Here is a 26,128-nt window from a genome sequence, read left to right as displayed (position 1 = left end):
TATATATATGGCAGTGGCTATTTGACCGGCACCGGCAAAATAGCAAATTTGCTATTTAGCCGGCTCTGATTAAATTCTATTTCACTGGAATTAAAATTTAAGAATAATAATTAAATATCAAATTTTATTTTAAAAACTTTTGTTACTGTTGCTCATATAAACACTTAAACTTCTTATCTTAAAAAAATAAGAAACTACGTTGCTTACACATACACAAAATTGACAAAAATGATGAAAGAATAGAATAGAAGTAATAAGATATATTAAAAAGTGAAATACAAATATGATAATAGTCACTTTGTAGCTATATATACTACATTCCAGAACTAGTATACTCTTTTTATTTACGGAACCAGCATTGTGATTGTGTTGCCGATGCAATGACAGAATGGTCTTTCAGTACCATGAGAAGACTTGAGAAATACAATTATAATCAAGCAATAATCTGGCTAGTCTTTTGAACATAAACTGTAAAAAAAAAATCATCTGACACATTTTATTTCAGTATAAGAAAGAAAAGGAAATGGTCCTTGATTTTATAATTATATTTGAGAATTAAAAGTTGAAAAAAGACTAAAACATAGAGAAATTATTTTTTTCCTCAAATTTATTTATCAAATATTTAGTTTCAAAAGTGGATTTTTAACTGCTGAAAATATGATTATTGTGAGGTCATGTTAAGTCCCAGGAAATTGCCAGAATGCAGGACTTTCCCCTATTAACACCTTAGTAGCTTCTGGGGACCTTGAGTGGCCCCAAGACCCCTCGCCATGCATATGACTTACCCCCGGCTTTGAGTACACATCATTTTGGCCACATGATGTAGATTCAAAGGAAGCCAGTGTAATGTGTAGTTCCTGTTTGGAGTGGCAAAATTTTTTCTTGAGCTAGACTTAAACAACTTCCAAAGGCAAAGAATTGGTTTTATAACAATTGCCAATATTAATTCATGTGTCCAATTAAAATTCATAGCAAACAAGTTAACTATTAATATTGTCTGTCATGTCTGTTTTATGATGTAGTTTTGCATAACAATTGTGTTATCACTGGCAGGATATTTAAACCGTAGATTTTACACAGATTTGAAAATCAACTTTTTTATAAATATTTTAGAAAAAAATATTTTTAATAATGTATTTACAATTGTGTTTTCATGCTTTAAATTAATCATTATAAAGTTATAAATTATTTGTTTAAGAACATCTTCAATATGTTATTTTTGATTGTACTGTATTTTTAATGCTTGATATTGTGATAAAATTATTTTAAATTATTATAAATCTTTTTTTTTCTACTAATCACATCAATGAACAGTATTATTCAGTGCCGGCTAAATAGCAAATTTGCTATTTTGCCGGTGCCGGTCAAATAGCAAATTTGCTATTTTGCCGATGCCGGTCAAATAGCAACTGCCAGATATGCCTATATATATATAGAGACAGAAAGAGATACAGTTCAGCCAGTCACATACACAGGCACTTGTCTCAGAAAGAAAAAAAACTTAATATACTTTGATATGACAATAAGTTTCTGAAGTTTTAGTTTGTTTTTTGCATTTTTTTTTTCGCTGTGTCTTGTCCCCCCCCTTTGCATATTGTGAAGATGTGTCTTGACTGTCGAACATACAACTCTCTACCAGCGACCAAATGACGATAATGTAAACAACTATATAGATAGTCACCTTACAGCCTTCAGTAATATACATTTCCCAAATTGTATAGTAAACTATGCAAGGGCGTAGCTTACGTTGAGGCAACCGAGGCAACTGCCTCAGTAAAAAAAAAAGAAAAAAAATATTTTCCTTCACTGTATTTTCTTTTAAATGGTTATTGCAGCAAACTGGCTACTAAACAATAATGTAGCAACTTGATATGTCTTGTTGGCACGGTTATTGATTCATACCCTTTACGAATTATTCAAGACTTATGGGAACATTTGAATTAATTTTCCCTCCTCTACTTGGAAATACCCTTTACGGTAGTTTTCTGTAATTCAAGTTTGTCAGAGTAAAAGGAAATCGACAACAGATTTATTTTGTCCTACCCCATTGCAAGCGAAAACAGTGAGTAGAATAGATGAGGATGCAACTCACGAGTCTCCCGATCAAATCACTTTACCATTGAATTAGGTCAATTAGTTAATTTTGTGTCAGAATAATTTCTAGTACATTGTATATGAGGGCCTGGGTGAGGTTTTAAGAAAACAGAAATATCGGCTCTGAAATTAATTTAAATTTGAAAGAATATGGATTTAAAACGGAGCTAAATTATAAAATAAAGGAAAATCAAATTATGGGCGACAATGATTAAAAAATGAATACTTGATAATCACATTCTAAGCATTCAAACCCTCATTTATAAGTGTTGACATGTTCCCCTACGACTATGTTCATTGACTTTGGTACTAAACAAAACAAAATATGCATTTACATTTATACATTATAGGGCACAGAAAATAATTTATAAGATGGGGTTCACAAGTTTTATTCTCGCTATTTTAAATTCATAGTACGTTTTCACAAGCAGGGAATTTAAAATATTTAAAGGAATCACTAATTCCAGAGAAATATGTCTGTTAGTTAATACATAATGTCAGTTTATATAAAAAAAAAATCAACCAAATACTGTTCATTTATAATGAAGACTTCAGAATAAAGTAAATGTTAGTTATTTGCCGGTTGTCATGTTCATCGTGAATGGGAAAAAAAGTTTAAAATCATTCAATATGTAATTTCAAGACCTTCGAAGGAATACACCACTAAAACAAGTGCCTTGCTGCACTTTACATGTAGCATATGTTTTTGTCCTTGTTTATCCTGAAATTTGTTTGTTCAATCCAGCATTAATTTTGTGGTGATTATCTATAATTCGTTGATTCGTATAGGGCCCTCATTACTGGTCAATGATGATCAATGATGAAGTATTGTCCTCGACCACTTTATATATAGATATATATTTCAGGGAAGATAACATAGAAACGATCTTTACTTAATTTTTTTTTTGAAGAGAAACAGACTTTGTGAATTATTGGTCGACTTATTTCGAGTTGATTTTAGGCGATTTAATTTCAACAATTTTATTTTAAAAAAGAAACACAAATTTCATCCGAAAAGAGACAATATACCACCCGATTGACCTTTTTCTGGAGAATTTCAATGTAGAAACCTATTCAATGCAGAAAACCTATTTTATTAAATGCTGGAGACCCCATTTCACCGAATGCGACATAAACAATATTCTTCTCAGTTTCATAACGGGTGTCAACAGTGGAGCAGGGCTGATCATGATTATTCTACAGTTAAGTAATATTACGTTTATATGACTTTTAGTGAAATTTTCATTTAACTTTCAATACAAATCCAATCACGATTAAGTAATCAGGCGAGATATATGAGCGTGTGCTTCTTTTTTTTTTTTTAATTACTAATATTTTTATCTTGATTTCGTAACCGACTAATCGAACGCAAATCAATCGTGGACCGTCTCAAGATAGATTTTAAGAAGGGTCGTCTTATATTTTTTTTGCATTGAAGTGACATGTAGTATTTAAAGAAAAGGTCTATATCTAAATAAATTTGATAAAAAGTCATTAAAGATCCTGAAAATTTTGAAAATGTGGCACAAAATAGTGGATATTCCTAATCCAGATTACTTTTTCCGAGTTCGATTTCTAAAATAGTATTCTCGTTTCCGGTAATATTCTTAGCACCTATTTTGTGAACCCTATTTTGTTTTTACATTTATTTCTTAACTGGCATTCTGGCACACTGATTGATTACGCTGACAGTATATCGACAAAGTATGTAGATCGGGTCAGGATGCCGGTCTTATTTATTTCTTTTCATACGCAATAAGAATTATTTAATGTTAAAGTTAAATGTATTCAATTTCAGAAAATTTGGTTGATTATATCAGGTTGGGAACAAACCCCCCCTGTATGGTGATTATACCTGTACAGAGGGATAATCCTTCTTTAGAGGGATAAAATTATCCCTCTATAGAGGGGTATTTTTGTTTGCATTGGATTTAAAGCAAATTAGGGCAGAATGGCATTTTCTAGATATATTGGCTATAATCTCTAGCATTATATGCATCAACATATGCATGTTAATTGGACATGCTTTGATACTATATATGCCCTTGAATTTTTACTAGATAACATTTTTGTTCGCTTTGGAGATTCCGTATATCGTCAGATTATCGGAATTCCAATGGGGACTAACTGTGCACCACTTATTGCGGACCTGTTTTTGTATTGTTATGAGTTACAATTTATGACATAAATAAGCAAAGACCCATCGAAACAACATCTGATAAACAAATTTAATAATACTTTTAGATATTTGGATGATATTTTGGCTCTCAATAATGACGACTTCAGTATGTATATTAATGAAATTTATCCTGTTGAACTTACTTTAAATAAAGCTAATACTAACAATGACCACTGCCCTTTTCTTGATCTTGATATCTATATCACTAATGGAAAGCTGAATACTAAAATTTATGATAAAAGGGATGATTTTTCATTTCCTATCGTTAATTATCCGTTTTTAGATGGTGACGTTCCCTTGTCACCATCTTACGGTGTTTATATATCTCAACTTGTACGATTCGCTCGTGTATGTAACAATGTTTTCGATTTTAACGAGAGAAATTTATGTATTACTGAAAAATTATTACACCAGGGTTTTCGATATCACAAACTAGTCAAAACATTTACTAAATTTTATCATCGGTATAAAGACATCATTCGTAAATATAGCTCAACATGCAGACTTCTAATACGTTCAGGTATTTCACATCCAATTTTTTATGGTAATATTCTTTATAAAGCACAAAGGTGTCAGTATTCACCTCAGAAACTTACAAAACCTTTGAATAGACTTATTAACATGATTAAGAAGGGATATAATTACGATACTGTTGTCAAGTCATTAAAGATTGCATATTTTGGCGTTAATATTGAGTCACTGATAAGGTCTTTGCATCGGAACTAAACCCATTTATTATTAAATACAGTTGTTGGCATGACACGGGTTATGTTCTTCTCATATATGTTATGATGGTATGATACTAAACCCCTAACGGGAAGGATTGTGCCTGATGTTCATATGATGAAATCATAATCTTTCAGTCAGTTTAATTGAAGTCTGGAGCTGGCATGTCAGTTAACTGCTAGTAGTCTGTTGTTATTTATGTATTATTGTCATTTTGTTTATTTTCTTTGGTTACATCTTCTGACATCAGACTCGGATTTCTCTTGAACTGAATTTTAATGTGCGTATTGTTATGCGTTTACTTTACTACATTGGTTAGAGGTATAGGGGGAGGGTTGAGATCTCACAAACATGTTTAACCCCGCCGCATTTTTGCGCCTGTCCCAAGTCAGGAGCCTCTGGCCTTTGTTAGTCTTGTATTATTTTAATTTTAGTTTCTTGTGTACAATTTGGAAATTAGTATGGCGTTCATTATCACTGGACTAGTATATATTTGTTTAGGGGCCAGCTGAAGGACGCCTCCGGGTGCGGGAATTTCTCGCTACATTGAAGACCTGTTGGTGACCCTCTGCTGTTGTTGTTTTTTATTTGGTCGGGTTGTTGTCTCTTTGACACATTCCCCATTTCCATTCTCAATTTTATACTTTACTCACAACTGGGATAACCAGTTTTCTGCTAAAGTTACAAAACTTGAAATCTATTGTATACCTATCTGAACACCTGATCAACAACAAAAGGAATAGTTGACCTTTAAATTTCATGTTAAATCAAACAATAGAAATTCTGTTCAGTGAGGCATAAGTGAGTAGAATTTACCTGATCATCACAGCTTTCAATCATGGTGAACAATAGATTTTATATTTAGTCAGATAAGCATCAAACTGGGCATGTGCATATTAAATTAAGTACATCAATTGGTGCATCAACTGTTCCAGGTTACTGCCATAATAAGTAGAGAATGCCATTCTGCCCTAATTTGATTTAAATCCAGTCTAAACAAAAAAAAACTTCTATAGAGGGATAATTTTACCCTCTATAGAAGGATTATCCCTCTATACAGGTATAATCACCATAAAGAGGGTTTGTTCCCAACCTGTATATAGGAAATCTCTGTAACATGACTGGAGCGGGCCCACCTTAGGTCAGTCAGTAGGCCCCCCTTATGAAAAGTTCTTGATCCGCCACTGGCACCAGTCATAGTACAGCCTACAGGGTCCATTGAAGCACAGACCAAGGAAAGACCTAGGACTTGTATGGACATTAATAATTTTTTTGATTGTATTTTGGCCATATTTGTTTTATTTCTTGCTATTGAGCACAGGCACTTGTCTCAGATTTTTTTTCTGGTGAGTTGTGTGTTTCCAATGCATCGTCAGTGGACTAAATAATTAAGATTGACATACTTGGATAGGATTGCTACGGATAATTCCGACAACAAGAGTAGGCGTGTTATACACCATTCACTTGAAGATGAATCAATTTTGATTTACGACATAACAAGTTTTAGTTGTGTTGACAGCTGAGAAATCGGCATATAACGAAATTTCGGCACCAGCTGACATTTTCCTAAATCACAAGTAAAGTACCTTATGTTATATAAAGGTGTATAGGGATTTTTTTTCTGAGACGAGTGCCTGTGCTATTGAGCTGCAATCCTATTTTAATTTTCACAGCTGCATCAGTATTGTATTGATTTAGATCAAGTAAGGAATTCCTCTCAATGTGCTGTTTAGACCAGTTTTGAACTTGCAGTTAGATGTGAGCTTCTATTCCATGTTGGTGCCCTCCTGTTACTTAAAGCCCCCCCCCCTTTTTTTTTAGGATGATCAATGCATTTGAATGGGGACATATAGTTGAACCCCCCTCTTTATCCTGGGTTGGGACTCCCTTTTAAAAATGGCTGAATCCTCCCCTGTGGTGATTAGCTGTCAATTTATTAAATTTAAATTTTACTAAAATTATAACTATTAGGTACTACTTTAAGCCATGATATTATCTTAAGGTGTTAAGCTGTCAATTTATTTTTAGACGACCGCAAAAATAGTATAATGCTATGACGTCGTCATTGTGGTCCGAAGACACATTTGGATGGATCTATATGAAATTTTATGAGAAGTATTAATTCAATACCACAAAAGGAAGGTTGGGATTGATTTTGGGGGCTATGGTACCAGCAGTTTAGGATTTAGGGGCCAACAACAAGCATTTTTGTAGTTTCTGGACAATAACTAGTGTGCAAGTGTATGGACCTCTCTAACCCTGTACCACAAGGTTCCAAAAGGAAGGATTGGGTTGAGTTTGGGGATAATTGACCCAAACATGCAGGAATCAGGGGTAAAAAAGGGGAAAAAAACAAGTTTTTTCTAGTTTGCAGACAATAATTTGTGTTTAAGTGAATGGATCTCTCTAAAATTGTTGTACAAGGTTTCATACTACAAAGGGAAGGCTGGGATTGAGTTTAGGGGTATATATATGTAATTGCTCTAAAGGGGAGGGGGATCAAAAATTGTTGGGGATTTTTTTTCCAATTTTTTTAAGGGGTTCATATTTTTTTTTTCCAATTTCAAATTTTTTGAAAAGTTTCAAGGAGAAATCTTGAATTGCACAGTTTTGCACTATAGATTTTGAGATTTTTGATCACATCTATTTTGTGTCAGAAACCTATATTATGTCAAAAATTTGATCACAATCCAAATTCAGACAGTATCAAGCTTGAATATTGTGTTCAACCTTTGCAGTCATATCAGGCTGCTCTTAGCCAAGCATTTTATTAATTTATTTGGTATTTGCAGGACTTACAGATGTCTAACAACATTATAGACACTGACAGTGAAGATGAAATACCACCTGGATGGGAAGAAAGAGTAACATTTGAGGGAAGAGTATTTTATGCAAGGTATGTTAGACTTCTTCAGTCACTCACAGCCAACAGATCAACTTATAATCTTAAGGGAGCATTTATATTGGGCCAACTTCAATTTGTACAATTGTAATTTAAGTTCTAGTGTCATTGCTTTTGTTATCACATTAAGATTCTTTCTTGTTTTTACATTCAAATGTCTTAAACACACAAATTATTAAAATTTTAATGTCACAGTAAATTAGAAATATATGGTTTAAATTGTAAATACTATAATTGTGATAATACTATGCATTTATACATGTGCGAATAACATGTTATTATATCTGTTTTCAGCCATGATCAACACAACACTCAATGGAAACATCCTGTGACAGGGAAGGAAAAATATGTCAGAGGAGGTTGGTTACAATGTTGACTTTTAATGGCTACAATAATAAAAAAATCTTATAAAGCAGCAAACATTTTGCAAGGTTAAAAATGTGTAACTCTAGAGTACTGGTATGAGATCTTTAATTTTGTATAAATACCTTTTTTAAATTGGATATTTTGGAGGTCTAAAAAACTTAAAAGTGTTGTCAGTAATTACTGAATACTTCGATTTTTGATCCGTCAAAAAACATGGCCACCGTTACTTAAAATAGAACATAGGGGTCAAATGCAGTATTTGGCTTATATCTCAAAAACGAAACCATTTAGAGCAAATCTGACATGTGGTGAAAATGTTCATTAGGTGAAGATCTATCAGCCCTGAAATTTTCAGATGAATCAAACAACCCATTGTTGGGTTGCTGCCACTTAATTGGTAATTTTAAGGAAATTTTGCAGTTTTTGGTCATTATCTTGAATATTATTATAGATAAAGATAAACTGTAAACAGCAAAAATGATCAGCAAAGTAAGATCTACAAATAAGTTAATATGACCAAAATTGTTAATTGACCCCTTAAGGGGTTATTGTCCTTTAATGACAATTTTTCACAATTTGTTCATCATATTTGCTAACTTTAAAAAATCTTCTCCTCTAAAACTACTCAACCAAATTCAACCAAACTTTAACTGAATGATCAGTAGGGTGTATAAAATAAAGTTTGTGTTTTATTTTCTATTTCGTCAAAAAACATGGCCGTCATGGCTAAAAATAGAACACAGGGTAAAATGCAGTTTTTGGCTTATATCTCAAAAACTCCAGCATTTAGAGCAAATAAGACAAGAAGTTAAAGTATTTATTAGGTCAAGGTCTACCTGTCCTGAAATTTTCAGCCGAATTGGGTTACTGGTTTTTCAGGTATAATGCCCCTGAATTGATGATTTTAAAGAAATTTTGCAGTTTTTGGTTATTATCTTGAATATTATTATAGATACAGATAAACTGTTAATAGCAAAAATGTTAAGCAAAGTAAGATCTACAAATAAGTCGATTTGACCAAAATTGTCAATTGACCCCTTAAGGAGTTATTGCCCTTTAAAGACTTTTTTCACAATTTGTTCATCATGTTGACTTACTTTAAAAAATCTTCTCCTTTGAAACTGCTGTATCAATTTCAGCCAAACTTAGGCTAAATGAGTTTCAGAGTATCTAGTATAAATTTTTTATTTTATTTCCTTGTATGTCAAGAAACATAGCTCCTATGGCTAAAATAGAACATAGGAGAAAATGATTTTTTTTTCTTTTGAAGAAAATAGGACGATTCAAAGAACATTTAAATAAATTGAAAAGCCAAAATAATCATTGATGAGAGATTTAACCAAAAAAATTAAGGTGAGCGATTCAGGCTCTTGAGAGCCTCTTGTTATGACATAAATGTAATTGAAAAAGCTACACTAGTTAAGATAGAAAACTGCAGGTCTATTTACAACATGCTTATTTATGTAGCTTTGTAGCGTTGATTTTGTGTTTTTGATAATTGTTTCAAAGAATTTTCAGGTCTTCATATTTATTTCAAATTTCTTTTTGGCTGAAATGAGAATCTATATTATTTTTTAGACATCAATAATCATAAATGAGAAGGTAATCACTCAACAATTAATTCAAATTATAAATGATGAAAATGATATCTTTCAGAATTACCTTATGGATGGGAAAGAGTTATTCAGGATGATGGAACAATTGTGTATGTTGAGTAAGTGTGTTATTTACTTTATATCTAACTGTTTAGACCACCTTACTTTATATATATCACTGCAGGTTCTGAACTGCAGGGCTATAAAAATGTCCTCTTTTACTTCCTAACTGTCATGGCTTGGAGTAATTATGCATACCATGTAATATTATTTAGGGCAATTTTAAAGACAAAATGAGATACATGTACATGTTAAAACAATTACTCTCTGTCAGACTGGGGACTAACAATCTTAACTTACTTCTGTCACCTGAGCCAAGAGTAATAAATATGTGTATTTCAAACACTTGCTGAATGGTAAATTATTTAGAGTAACTCTCATTGTCTAACTATTGATTTTAAATGATTATCATTATTTAATGTTTAGTGATTAAAAGTGTAATTTTTAAGTAAGCTAATGATTTCACTTTTATAGAAAATACAAGACATCTTTATGTATGTATGTACATGTATGTACTGGTAAATTCCTCCGTTATCCAAACAAACCCTCAAGAGCTGCAAGGGTGCAATAGAATCCATGTACACTCCATATCAGGATTATAGAGATGTGTTACTAACATATTTACGACAATTCCTATAAGGAAAATTCTCTTTATTGAAAATCATTGATAACATCTTTATTACTTGGATTGTATTGCAATGCCTATATAAATTCAACGAATACAGTACATTATTTTTCCTGTACTAGTTTGTTAACAAAATACTTTATTAATATTTGTAATGATTTTAAGTCACATCAACAAGAAGACCTGCTTTACTGACCCTAGATTAGCTTTTGCAGAACCATTGAAAACTTCACCTAAGGATTTTAGACAGAAATTTGATGGAAATAGCTTTGCATTGCAAATTTTGAATGGAAGAGATTTAACTGGCAAATATGCCATTATAACGGGTGCCAGTGATGGGATTGGTAAGTTTTTTCAGTTTTTTTTTTTTGGTCAGTTGACATATCTATCAAAATAGTTAATATCTTTTTCTTGCTTCAAAGTAGAATGAAAATTATCATTTAAGCACTTGAAGACTGAAAAATTAGGTACAGGTATACAGGGCCTTTTATAGCTATTGTTGGCCAATGCTCTGTTTTGAAGACCATACTTTAACCTATAATGGTTTTCTTTTACAAATTGTGACTTGGATGGAGATTTGTCTCATTGGCACTCATACTACATCTTCTTATATCTATATATTTATATATTACAATATCATTATGCCCAATTCAACAAAGTTGCAGAGGTTCTATACTATCCTTCAGGGCATGATGTTATTTTGAATTAACAATGAAAACAAGTTATTTTCATTTGTGGTCTTTACCTATATTTCCCACACAATTCATCTGTAAACACACTGGCAATGATTCTATTTCTCACAATACTCCACTTTTTCTTCTTTAGGTTATGAAACAGCAAGATCATTAGCATTTCATGGTGCTACAATTATAATGGCATGTAGAAATACTGAAAAAGCTGAGAAGTGTAGGAGTAATATTATGAAGGACAGACCTAAAGCTACCATAGAAATACTACACTTAGATCTGGCATCGTTGAGAAGTGTCAAACAGTTTGCTGAAGAGTATAAAAGAAGAGCATGGTAAGATTTTAAGCTATAGTTTTATGACTGTTTCAAAAATGACACTGAAGGAAATTGAAATTCATGACAAAACAGCTGCACACTTATATAGTCAATTAAGATTGAAAAATGCAGTTTAACTTATTTTCTTTGATTTTGCAATATTAGCTCAAATCAGTCAATTTCTTATTTATTGATACCGTATAATGGAAACTAGCCTAGTTTTACAATCCAACCTACTTTCTTCGCCCATGTCATTTCAAGCGAGAATACATGATTCACGAAAAAAACAATTTTCATTGGACGCTGTTTTATATAGCTGCATCTAATCAAAAATGCCTTTAAGATGGTCACATGTAGAATGTAAATAAACAATTGCAGTTTGTTCACCATGTCTTAACACTTTAAACATAGGGCATTATTTAGTGACACTTTTAAAGCTCTTAATAAATAAATTGTGAAGTTTTCGAGTATTTTCCTTACGTGTGGAGATGTTGGAATGTCAATATAAAAAAGAAGTGTTTATCTTTGGTTTCTGCTCTATAAAATTTGTAAACCCTGGACATCTTTGAACTAAAGAGTAAAAGTGCTGTCATTGGTCAATTACTGTGGATTAATTTATTTTCGTTGGTATCAATTTTCGAGGAATGAGGCGTTTTAATGGGTGTTTGATTTTGTGGTTTTGCCAATCACTTCATACAAAGCCTATTCAAAATTTATTTTTCATTGAACATTTGAATTTCATGGTCACCTGAAACCCATGAAAATTGGTATCAAATAAATAATAATGAATCCACAGTATGATATAATCAGAGTGGGCGTGACTTCTATTGGTCGCTAGATACCACTAGGCTGTATACACAAATGCTGACTAAATCTGCCAAAGGTGAAGAGGAGCTGGTGTGATTGTGTCTGTGTTTTCTTTATGCCAAGATGACCACTGGCTAGGGAAGATTATGTGTTATCCTGCATTGTACTGGACAACCACACACAGATTTAGATTTTAACATGTTTGTTCAGAAGAGACAAGTTGAAGGAAGACATATTTATACCTAACTTGGACATATTGTACTTACTCTTCGTAATGACGCACTATAAACAAACCAGTAAAAACCACTTGCAGTGTACCTGATGTTCGAAAAATTGCTTCAATCCGGATAATTTAAAGTTAACACTATTCAACAAATTTAATTTTAATAACAAATTTTGACATTTACAGTCACTTTTATAGCAGCACGAAGTTTTTGCACAGATCCAAATACGGAGAGTTTATAAGTCTTTATTTGCACTTGTTTCCTCACATTTAAATCTTATAGGTCACTATACCTTTTTTAGATAATTATTTCAGGCATTTTTGTATATTGCACGGTGTTTTTGAACTAATATAATTTGCTGGCCTTGCTGGACGGCCATCAAAATTTTCAGCGCCATTTTTGAATTCTGAATTTTGAGAAATAAATTTTATTTTTTCATACAGTAAGTCAAAGTTTTTCCGTGACTTATAAATAAATAGATTAAATAAATTCATACTTTTGTACAATCATCTTGATTATTTAAATAAACTTTTCCATTCCATATTCGACAACTTTGACCCCTCCTCCTTTTATTTTCTAAATAAATTGTTCATACTTTTGGATAATCATTTCGATTATTTAAATAAATTTTTGCTTTCCATTTTCTACCTTAAATTTCGCCAATAAAGTCTTTTGTTTAAGACCCCTCCCCCTTTTATCTTTAAATTTTTTGTACTGCATAGATAAATACTTTAATAAAATAGTTAAAATTAATTTTTTTCTTAAACACACTGTACTTGTGTTTCAACTAATATCCTGTTTTGAGCTGATAGAAAACCTAGTATTCTGTTCCTCAAAAGATTGATACATGTCTGAGAATAAAATTATAAAGTCAAGCAGATACTTCAGAGTAAATAAGAGAGATATTCAGGATAAAACAGCCCAAAGCCAACCCATTATTATATCGGATAGTAAAGGAAACTACATAAAAAGAGCTATAACAACTGAAGATTTCCTAAACATCAAATTCATCACAAAAAAAGGACAAAAAGTACAGCAAGCTATTGATTGGGCTGAAAAAGAATTACCATCAATCTGCCATCAACACAAAAACATCACTTTTTATATTTGGCTAGGAACTTGTAATTTAACCGAACTTAACAGAACTACCAGATACATCTCTCTTGTGAACCAAAACGATTCAAACGTCAGATATCTAAGAAGAAAATTCATCGAACTTAAGGAACTCATCACCAAAATAAAACCAAATTCAAAAATCATCTTCTTAGAAATTCCGCCATACTCTATTCAGCGTTGGAACAGATCTCAAGGCCACAAAAACCCGGACATTTTCAGTGACGACGACCAAACACTTCAAAACCAGTTATATCTCTTAAATACCTTCATCCAAGAAATAAATCAATCTACAGAAAAATCACCTAAATTTGATCTTGACATTCGAAAAACATCTAAAAGAAAAGGCGGTACTGACGAATACTACAACTTTAATCTATACAGAACTGACGGCGTACATCCAAATTCATTACTAGCAAAGCTCTGGATGAGAAGAATAGCAACCAAAATTCTCCATCAATGTTATAGATAGAGTAGAATAGAACACTATACATATATAAACTTCATATCAACCATATTTATCCATTCCATATACAATAACATTCATATATAGAAATATAAGCAGCTTTTATATAACACCAGTCTATATTGTATAACCTGCAAATATAGAGATATATATCTACATACTCATTAAACCCGGATATCGGAAGATATAAAAGTTAACTGGAAAATTCTAATCTAAGCTAGCTTTCAGTGGGGACGCCCCGCTGATTGCACATTAACTTACATAGAACTTCTTTGTTAAAAGAAAACAACAATATATATAAAGTGAAAAATGAGTATCCAGACTAGAACATCAGCAAGAACCAAGAGCAAACCTCAGCCCTATACACCAGCTAAATATGAAAACTTTAGTATCAATAAAACCAGGGCCTTGGACAAAAAACTAGAAGCATGTAATAGAGCAATGGACATAAAAATTGAGCAGAAACATCAAAACTACATCCTAGAGCTATCAGCAGCTGCTTATGAAGTCTTAAAGGGGGAAATAGACATATACTTCGAACAACACTCTACATACAAGCTCTTGCCCAAACACCAGCATGATAATCAAGGGCTATGCATCAGAACTTCACATTCGGTCAGAAATAGAAGTAATAACAGACAACTCTATCGCATCAATCTATTCCATACTACATCAAAGGTAGAGGTTAATGGCCAAGGTATGGAACTCTTCTTGACACACATTGAAGATATAAAAGAAAGAATGAAATCAAGAGGGAACTATAAGATTTACAACAAACAGATAGAGGAACAGATAAACATAATCAAGAGAAATGAAGTTGATATAGAAATAAGAGGAACAGTGAATGAATCATTCACAACAAATAATCAACCTAAAATCAACCACATAAATAGAATACAAGTATCCAAAGGGACAGAATGTATACAAAATACAGACACAGAATTATTAAGTAACTGGAATAGAGCCATTGAATGGTCAGAAGATGAAACAACACCCAGTCAGGACACAAGTACAGTCAACATGTCTACTATACATAACTACTGTGCCATATGCAATCAGACAGCACAACCAGAAACATCCATAGATTGTATTGCATGCAGTCAACTGTTTCACTATGCATGTGAAAACATTGATCCTGCAAGAATAAGCCAAACTGAAGAAGAACAATATTCATGTAGGAGTTGCTCTATCATGGACATGGACGTTGTAAATATATCAACAAGAAGCAATAACTCAATTATAGATACAGAAGAAACAATACCAAAGTTACTTCTAGATGAACAAAGTGTGACAGAGGATTATAGCGAAATAGGCCATATAGTTAAAAATATGCCAGAATATACATCTAAAAACAGTCCAACTAGAACGCAGATCACGAAGGAAGAAACAAGAAATTCTAACACAGAAGTACCAGACATGGTAGAAATGAACAAAACGGCTTCATACAAACAGCAAAACCAAATGGTTCAGCACAGCAGGAATGAACAAATAGAAAATGTAGATGAGACAAAAAACATCAAGGCAAAACCGAAAAGGCAATATAAGTGCAAAAATGTAAATGAAACTACCCAACAGCTTGAAGATCAATTAGCACAATGCAGAGCAAGACTAGTCATAATGGAAGATACCAATAGAGACTATAGAAACACAATCAATCTACTTAGGATGCAATCAGAAGAAAGCACTATTGACAAAAGTAACTTAAATACCTACCAGCCAAAGTGTGACTGTAGCAACAACTTGCAGGAACAGACTATAAACAAAGTCGATATGATGCTGAACAACTTCAGGTTAGAAATGGAAAATAGAGACCTAAGAATAAAACATCAAATGGAGATGAACGAATTAAGAAACAAACTGCAAATAATGGAATTACAGAAAGAAGTAGGAATGTGGCAAAGAACAGGAAGTCATGAATATTATCCTTATAATCAGAATATTGACAATACTAGGAACTCAAACCAACATCAAATGAGTGATCAGCACTCTGGTGCACAGCTTATAAATCAGCAATCCAGGATTCCTAACCAAGCCAATCCACTATTCATGACACCTATGGCACCTCCACACTATAGCCAAATACCAACAGAGCAGAGCAGAATAAATCCTGGCCATATTCAAGCGCCAATGTACTATAATAACAGAATACAGGCTATACCTGTAAATAGCCAAAGTAGCCACCATTATCCTGGCTATAGAAGTATACATGTACCAACTGGCAGTATCAACACTAACATGATACAAAATGCACATTTATACAGACAGCAATATAGGATGACTCCACAACCTATACCACAAAATATAGATCAACACCAAGGATATAGTCAGCAACAGACAAACAGAAAGGAACAAAGTCAAAGAAACATCAATAAAAGAGTTTATGACCAAAGAACAAGCATGCCAGTAATAGCTAAACAAAGTCATGCAGAAGAACTTGAAAGACAAAATCAATTGCAACAACTAACAAATCAGGATGATAATACTAACCAAATAGACAAAGAACCAACAAAAGAAGCTAGAATGACCATCAATCTGACAAATTCAGCTGCCGCCAAAAATAATGAAGCCAAAGCACATACAGAAGTAAGCCATCAAGTAGATGTCATGCCCAGAACTGGTCTTATAACAACGGCTTCTAGTGGGGACGCCCCGCTGGAAGCGGACTGCCATCAGAAGTTCCCCTCTCAAAGGGGGGCCAATGTTGGTGGTCCTAAGCATCTAAAGGGACTAGTTCAGGCGGACAATCTAGAAGCAAAAGAAGATGGGAATAGAAAGAAACCAAACCATTTTTTAGGCAGTGGCCGATCAAACAAGATAAAAGGGAGGATATCATTATAGGTACACTCAATGTACAAAATGTGAAATCAAATGCCCTCTATATCAAAAACTTGTTAAGGGATGTACATGTGCTATGCATTCAAGAACACTGGCTTTTCAATGCGGAAAAGAAAATCATAGCTGAAATTACTGAAAATAGCGGATACATAGCTAAAAGTGTTGATGATAATGATGATCCTGATTTCAACATATCAATGAAAAGGGGATATGGTGGAGTAGCCATAATCTGGAAAAAAGAAATTAATGAAAATATAAAGGAACTGATAGACGGTGGAAATAGAATACAAGCTATACATATTCAACAAGGAGACAAACCAATATGTCTTATAAATGTATATATGCCATCAGATAGCAAAAATGCAGACATCGAATACAAAGACACATTGGCTCAAATTGATGAAATGATAGAGAAATATAAAGACACACACGAAATTATAGTATGTGGAGACATGAACGGGTCCCTGGATAGAAGCTCGACACCTCATGATAAAATCCTAAAGACTTTCTGCAAGGAAAAATGTATAGGAAATACTGAGAAATGCCCAGTAAAAGAGACATTTTATCACCAGAATGGTATGTCGAAAGGACAAATTGATTACTTCCTCTTCAAAAGTAACTCAGAAATTATTAACAAAATCAGACAAATTGATGTCCTTGATACTGACCCAGAGAATACTTCGGACCATCGATGTACCTGTTATCTTGACACTGAACAGCCAACTGAAAAAAGTCAGGGAAAAAGCAACAACTATCATAGCAAAACCTAAATGGACTGACTGCGACCATCAAATTTATAAGGAAGTCATCAATAAAGAACTACCAAAACTCATGCAAAAATCAAAAGGAATTATTGAGAAAGATATAAAAAATCTAGAAAAACTGCTACATAAAGCCGGAGAAGCAGCAATCCCAAAGTATAGAAGAAAAATCAAAATCAAATCAAAGGGAAAGGCGATATGGAATGAACAAATAGATAAGGCATCAAAGCAATCAAAAAATGCATTTAAAGTTTGGAGGCAACATGGAGCACCTCAAGAAAGAAGTAATGAGCTCAAAATCAAAATGACAGCTGCAAAGAGAATACTTCGAAAAGCACAAAGACAAGCTTATGCCTCGCAGAGAGAATCAACAGCGGGAAAAATTATGAAAGCTTCAAACTCAGATACAAAACTTTTTTACAAGCTTATCAACATGCAAAGAAAAACACCACTTATTAATACCAAGATACTGAAACTAAACGAAAAGACTGCAGAAGATGGACCAAGCATAATGAACATCTGGCAAGAACATTTCCAACAACTAGCTACTCCAACAATAGAGGAAAATTTTGACACTGAAAAACTAGAGCTAGTAGAGATACAAAACAATATAATAGAATCCATAGAAAGGGAAAAAGGTCAAGGCATAGATCTTGTTAATGTAAAGGAAGTAAATAAAGCTATAGAAAAACTTAAAGCAGGAAAATTAAAGCACCCGATGAAGATGGAATTTCGGCAGAACACTACAAACATGGGATGGAAGAGTTAACTCCCTTTATAGTACATTTGCTAAATTTAATCTTAACCTATTTGGATGTACCAATCTTCCTAAAGACAGGGATTCTAACACCAATCTTAAAGAAAGAAAAAGACAAAACATTACCATCTAGCTATAGAGGAATAACTGTAACTAAAACCTTTGCAAAAATATTACAAAGTATATTGAAGGATAGAGTTGACTCTGTATTTAACAACATACAAAACTCCCTGCAAAGAGGCTTTACAGAAGGAGTATCATCACTATGTGCAGCATTCCTCACATCAGAAGCAATCGAAGAAAGTAAGAAATTAAAGATACTGCTGATCTTAGTAACTCTTGATGCAGAAAAGGCATTTGACAAGCTAAACCATGAAATACTATTCAACAAACTGTACCATTATGGAATAAAAGGAAAACTTTGGATATTACTGAGAAACTTGTATAAAGGAATGAGCATCAAGGTTAAATGGGAAGGGCAATGTACAGAAGATGTCATGGTTCTACAAGGAATTCAACAAGGTGCAAAACTATCTACAACGCTATATAAATGCTACAACAACGTCATACTTGATAGCATATTAAAAAGTGGACTTGGAGCATGTATTGGTGATATACAAGTCCCTGCACCAACATGTGCCGATGACATTGCTGTCCTGGCAAATAGTACTGCAGATGCACAAGGAATATTAGACATCGTACAACACCATACGAGCAGAGATCTAGTCAAAATCAATCCAACTAAATCTGAAGCGGTTCTATACAATGCAAAAGGCTCAAACATATCAACGTTGAAATTTGAAGACAATGACATCAATATAACCAATGAAACCAAACATCTAGGTATCAAAAGAAACGAGCAAAACCGTGCAAATATCTCAGAAAGAATAAGAACCGGAAGGGCAACAATATACAGCCTTCTTGGAGCTGGGTTACATGTCAGAAGGGGATTCTCACCCATGGTTGCATACAAGCTATGGAGAACATATGCAGTACCAAGAAGCATATACGGACTTGAGGTGATGAACTTACTTGCAAAAGAAAAGGATATGCTAGAACTGGCAGAGAGAAAAATCCTCCGACAAATTCAAGGACTTCCAAATAATACAGCAAATATGGCTGTATATACCCTGGTAGGAGCAGAACCTATTGCCATCACATTAGACAAAAATGTACTTACCTTCTTCATGAATATTGTTCGAAATCCAGGAACCATAGAATGTGAAATTCTGCGCCGACAAATAGTATTCTCAGACTTTATCAACAGAGTAGAAAAAACTCTATCAAAATACAATTTGAAATCCAGTAGCTACTACATAGAAAATCCACTGAATAAAATGGAATGGAAAAGACTAGTAGGAATAAAGATCAAGGAATACTGGAAAAATGAATGTCATAATGAAAAAATGGAAAAAACATCACTTAAATACATAGAGATACAGAACAATCCATTAAATGAAGCTCACAATATATGGAAAAGTGTAAAAAACAATAGTAAAGATGTAAAGGCAGGAGAAATAAAAGCAAGAATAAGTACTCAAACGTACATATTCCAAGCCAAAAGAGCTAAGTTCGATCCAAAAGTTAACCCTTTGTGTACAATTTGCGAACAGGAAAATGAAGATCTAGAACATTTTATTCTACACTGCAAAGAACTAGAGCAAATAAGATCTAAATACTGCTCAAAAATCGAACAGACAATGGATGAAATTGATACGTCAACATACAAGAAGATCAAACAACAAGGGAATTTACTGCAGCTCATAATAGACTGTACTAGCAAGGACATAAACTGTTACCCAACTGTGTATGAAAACATTGAAACTCTGGCTAGAAATATGTGTTATGAGATGCACTTGCTGCGCACAAAAAGGATAAAAAACCTGATCACAAGTACAGTATAAGTAAACTTCTTAAAATTGTTACTTACAAATAGTATACCATCCAACTATTTTACGGCTTATAAGTTTTTAAAAATAAATCTTCCCTTTAAAATTGTAAGATATCAGTTATAATTTAAAAAGAGTAATGACAAGATCTCCATATAGAAATGAAACTGTAAAGAAAATTCTTGTATATATTATACCTTAAATTTATGTCCAAACCCCAACAACTTTACATAAGTCTTACAGGAAATTTTCATTATTATTCCTGATATATGTATAGCACCCTCAGCTATGATTATAAGTAATTTTAAACTTTTGACCATTTTAATTCTTGTAAATACATGTATATGCAGTTGTTTTTTAACATTTTCCTACACCCTAGCACATATAAATCATTATATATTTTTTAAAAACTTTATGATGACAATCCTATGAATTAATTATGATATCTATTATTTAGTGATCATTATAACCAAATTCAGTCATCTGTATATAATATAATAAATTGTTTCCCTATGTTTTAAGGTGTAAATAGTTGCTCAAACTATACCCTTTGGGTAGTGCTCCACATTTAATGGAGGAATATACAAGAAACTGAACTGAACTGATCATGTTGATAGCAACACATTTTTATGCCCCGTCTACGATAGTAGTAGGGGCATTATGTTTTCTGGTCTGTGCGTCCGTTCGTCCGTCTGTTCGTTCGTCTGTTCGTTCGTCCGTTCGTCCGTCTGTCCCGCTTCAGGTTAAAGTTTTTGGTCAAGGTAGTTTTTGATGAAGTTGAAGTCCAATCAACTTGAAACTTAGTACACATGTTCCTTATGATATGATCTTTCTAATTTTAAAGCCAAATTAAACTTTTGACCCCAATTTCACGGTCCACTGAACATAGAAAATGATAGTGCATGTTTCAGGTTAAAGTTTTTCAGGTTAAAGTTTTTGGTCAAGGTAGTTTTTGATGAAGTTGAAGTCCAATCAACTTGAAACTTAGTACACATGTTCCTTATGATATGATCTTTCTAATTTTAAAGCCAAATTAAACTTTTGACCCCAATTTCACGGTCCACTGAACATAGAAAATGAAAGTGCATGTTTCAGGTTAAAGTTTTTCAGGTTAAAGTTTTTGGTCAAGGTAGTTTTTGATGAAGTTGAAGTCCAATCAACTTGAAACTTAGTACACATGTTCCTTATGATATGATCTTTCTAATTTTAAAGCCAAATTAAACTTTTGACCCCAATTTCACGGTCCACTGAACATAGAAAATGAAAGTGCATGTTTCAGGTTAAAGTTTTTGGTCAAGGTAGTTTTTGATGAAGTTGAAGTCCAATCAACTTGAAACTTAGTACACATGTTCCCTATGATATTATCTTTCTAATTTTAATGCCTAATTATATTTTTTATCCAATTTCATGGTCCATTGAACATGGAAAATGATAGTGTGAGTGGGGCATCCGTGTACTTTGGACACATTCTTGTTTTTCTTTAATTTAAATGTAACCTATATTTTATTTCAAATTTTATATAAAATTGTTCAAAATTTATCAAAGTGACATATATATTCCATATACTTGAAAATAAGAAATAATTGCATTCATAAAACAACATTGACATTAAAACATTTATCAATGTATACTTCGTACAATGAATGAAAAAAATCGATAAACAATAGAAAATTATATAAGCGACGATCATTTGTTCTACAGTGATTCCCGCTTAAATGTAAAACCATGTCACATGACAGTCATATGATTTGAAAAACACAAACTGGGGCAGCATGTGCTTACATACTTTTGCCGGCCAAAGTGGATTTAGGACTGATAATCATTCTGGGAAGGGTAGACTGTTTTTGACCTTAATAAAATGGCGGAAATTGCATTATCTTTACTAATTCAAGCAATAATAACATTTCTGGACAGAGTTTGAGGCATCTATGTTGTAGTCATATGACCTTCACCATCATGTTATGAATAGTAATTATCGATGACGTCACAGCTTTTGTTTAGAAATATAAAACCCAAAACTAAATTGGTGCGTCATTTCTGGTCCGCGTCAAAACAGGTACCAAGACGATACCATTTATGCTCCTGTCGTAGGCAATGAGGACATTAAAAGTGTTACACTTGACCGTCATTCCTTCCATCCCCTTTTCGTTACTGCACTCTGATTTAAGTTTTTTTCCTCTAAATTTTATCAAACTCATACACATTGCTAAGAACCAAATCTCTCAGACAAAATTCAAATTTGAGCCTTATAATGTTCTTTTTAACTTTGAAAATTGCAAAGCTTTAGAGGGGTCATATATGTCTTCAGAGACCCATTAATCTTTAAAGTTTATTTTTTGGTAAATGAGTTTGCAAAAGGTGGGACATAACATCCTATCCCAAGAACTAATATATTTATGGTAAACCTGAGCTTGGTTCTTTTCTGAATGAGGTTCAAAATTGCTTTTGCTTGAATTTTTTTACTAAAATAGTTGCAATTGACATGACCTTTTCTTGTTCAGCATCATGGTTAGACAAGTATTAGGGGATTGCTGCCCAAATTCTTTGTGAATGTTGTTTCTTAAAGGGGTTAATTTTTCTATTTGGTTTGAGGTCTTTCAAAATCATAATACCATAGATAATCATATAATACCCAGAACAGTAGGTAACTTTTTACAAGCTTTATCTATGTGGATTCATTTATTTGCATGGATACCAATTTACGTGGATTGAGGTTGTATTTGGTGGATATTTAATTTCAAGGTTTTACCAAAGTCTACATACAAGCTTAAAAGAGAATTTTTACTTTGTTGAAAATTTAAATTCGTGGTTCACCTCAACAACAAAATCCATGAAAAATGGTATCCCACGAAAAATGAATCAACAGTATTACATCATCGTACATCTATGATTATACTTATTGAGATTTGTGCAAAAGCATGTGTCAACATTATACATATAGGCTCTTAATTACAAAACTCATCGTTGTCTTCCCAATGGTCATGGAAGACATGGGAAATATTTTTCTGGCAGCCATGATAACAATTTGTCAATAATCTAAAAGCCTTATTCAAAATGCACTTAGAATTACCAAAATATTAATTGAGGTGAAATGTGTCAGTCATTGTCACTCAGCTTTGAACTTGATTTCATGCTCCTGAGGTCAGGTTAAGTTCTTAATTTTAGAATGAGGTCTGGTCCTAAATAAATATATACATATGATAGGTGTGTGATTTGGCCTTGAGTCATTAACTTCAATTTCAGGTCAATTGATCTGTTAAGCTTTTCAGGATAGGATCTAGGTATACATCAATGTATACCCAACAAGAGACTTCTAAAACGTATTAATTATGTCTTGTACCTAGAAACAATTTAGTACTTTTATTAAGATGTCATTTTAACAGAATCTTATCACAAGACTTTAAACCTGAACACTATAACAATTCACAAATCACCAATCTAATGAGTTAAAAAACAATAATTGTTTTGTCATTTTTGAATGAAACAGGAAGCAAATATTTGTTTTTTGTCAGAGCTGATGCCTGTTATAATTGATGGAAGACATTGATAAACTTTTCTGACCTTTGATACTAAATTTCCCATGAAATATGAAGGAACGATTTTCAGTTTTCTCTTGACTCTTCATGATAAAATTTACTTTTATGCATATACTTTTTGATGTACATGTACTATGAAAGTCAACTGATATAAAATATTACAAAATTGCAAGAAACCTGTTACTCTGCTCAATAGAAGTTAGCAAATTTGAACATTTTCAGCATGTAATATGAAAATTAAATCCATAATGCACATTAATCAGACCTTTTGTTCAAACTAATTGTATTTGTTATTGCCAAATATAATGGATTTTGAAAATATAAAAGCTGTCTGAAAATTACATAATAATTACAATTTTTTTAATTTTTAGCTCATTTTTCTCAAAAACTACCAGGTTAGCCTTTTTAAATATATGGTTTTTCAAATATCTAGCCATGATCTACAATTTATCTCAAAATGTAAAACGACAATACAATGATCTACAATGTGAAACTTTCCCCCCTTAACAATGTAATATTCTTTCATATGAGTGCACTAGAGAACAGTCTTGAATTTTTAAAGTTCTGCAACAGCTGCTTGTCATCTTAGTGTTTATTACATTCGACAGAGTGGACAATTAACCCCCTTTTCTGTTTTTGTCTAGACTAAAAAATATATAATTTATTCACTGAAGAAGCCATCTGGGAAATTATTCATACTACTGTGTAAAATTTTCAAAATGAATTGGTGACTATAATTTTGTTTGACAATCTGTGACTTTTCTTAAATCAAGTATGAAATACACAAATTCTATGTGATAATATCTATACTTCTAATTCTGAGAATCTGTTTCTGATATAATATGTCATTTTTATGTGTTGAAGGAGAATTGAATCAATTTAAAGTAAACCAATGTAAACCTATGCTGTCCTTGAATTACATAATTCTGATGTTTTTCACAGTTCATATAACAAACCTATTTAGAAAACTTGTGTTAGTTTTGAATGAAATACTAGTTGTTACTTGTAGTATAAATTGGAAATATTACATTCAATTATAAAATTATGTAATTCTTAATTTCAGTAAAATAGAATGGTTGTCATATAATTTTGAGTACATCAAAATAATCATTTGTGTTTAATGTAAAATGTGTTTGTAGACTAGCATAGAAACAATTTTCAGTGGTGTTATTTCCATGCTAGCAGGTCCAAACTTTATACAGAGCTGTCCACTCAGTAGGAGTTTAGTTTTTCAATACAAGCAAGGCCAAAATTGATACAGAAGGTGTTTTGCCTTTAATATAACAAAGGCCAAATACAGGGCTTTAAGTTTTCAATACAAGCAAGGCCAAAATGAAAACAGGACTGTCCATTCTGTAGGAGTTTAGTTTTCAATACAAGCAAGACCAAAATAAAACAAGGCTGTCCACCATTTGTCCACTCAGTAGGAGTAATAATTCCACATAAATTTCTCGATCCAAATGGAACTGGCCATTTTCTAAATGATATGTATGTCTGTCCATTATTTACCCTTTGGTTTCCAGATGAAAAAGAAACACATTTTTTTAAATAAATGAAAGTTTGATGGAATGTTTTAATCTCTAAAGACAAATTAATTTGATCTTCGTTTACTGTTCCTGAGTATTGTGAGAAAAAAAATTGTTTCGAGAAGATTAGAATGATACAACTATTTGATATTAATTGAAATTTAAGTGGAATATTTTGGACCAATAAACGAAGGTTGATTTTGATATTTGTCATTTCCACTTTTAACTGTTTCAAAGATGTGGTACTTAATTGCAGGAAAAATTCAAAATTTGCTGGTCTCATAACTTCATAAGCTCACTATACAAATCCTTGAGTAATTTGAGATGCCTTTTTGAAATTGATGGAACAATTTTAGTGGAATTTTCTGACCACTTAACAACATTATGATGTCGTAGTTACTGCAGACAGGGTTATCTGTGGTCACTTAGATTGTCTCTCTAGTTCATTTAGGAATTATGCTTGCAGGAGTGGGATATTTCTTTTGTCATGACCAAAAATATTATTGCATGAAAAAACCAGTAAGATCTATTTATACCTGTTATAATGAAGCAGTCCTAAGATACAAAGATAACATTCTTTAAGTGGCAATTGTTTGAATTGAACTATGTAACAGGATTTGTAATTATTAAGGGAGCTACCATTTTATTTTTAGGGGGGGGGGGG

At 32.6% G+C, this 26,128-nt stretch overlaps 1 protein-coding gene across 2 annotated transcripts in view; it reads left to right on the top strand.

Annotated features, from left to right (window-relative positions):
- Positions 1-3,691: 3,691 nt before the first annotated feature.
- The window catches only part of LOC139523366 (WW domain-containing oxidoreductase-like), a 30,154-nt gene continuing 7,717 nt past the window's right edge, over positions 3,692-26,128 (top strand). The window contains exons 1-6 of one of the 2 annotated variants that reach the window (XM_071317283.1): positions 3,692-3,798; positions 7,792-7,895; positions 8,196-8,260; positions 9,924-9,981; positions 10,713-10,891; positions 11,373-11,568. In XM_071317283.1, coding sequence (XP_071173384.1) covers positions 7,801-7,895; positions 8,196-8,260; positions 9,924-9,981; positions 10,713-10,891; positions 11,373-11,568 — 593 coding nt within the window. In that variant the 5' untranslated portion in view covers positions 3,692-3,798; positions 7,792-7,800. Of the gene's footprint in view, positions 3,812-7,791; positions 7,896-8,195; positions 8,261-9,923; positions 9,982-10,712; positions 10,892-11,372; positions 11,569-26,128 lie in introns of both variants that reach the window. The other variant, XM_071317284.1, reaches the window with a different exon arrangement.

This window comes from Mytilus edulis, chromosome 5 (genome assembly GCF_963676685.1).
Source record: "Mytilus edulis chromosome 5, xbMytEdul2.2, whole genome shotgun sequence".
Classification (NCBI taxonomy): domain Eukaryota; kingdom Metazoa; phylum Mollusca; class Bivalvia; order Mytilida; family Mytilidae; genus Mytilus; species Mytilus edulis.
Note: the sequence above shows the minus strand (reverse complement) of the source record. Positions and strands in the feature narration are given on the sequence as shown.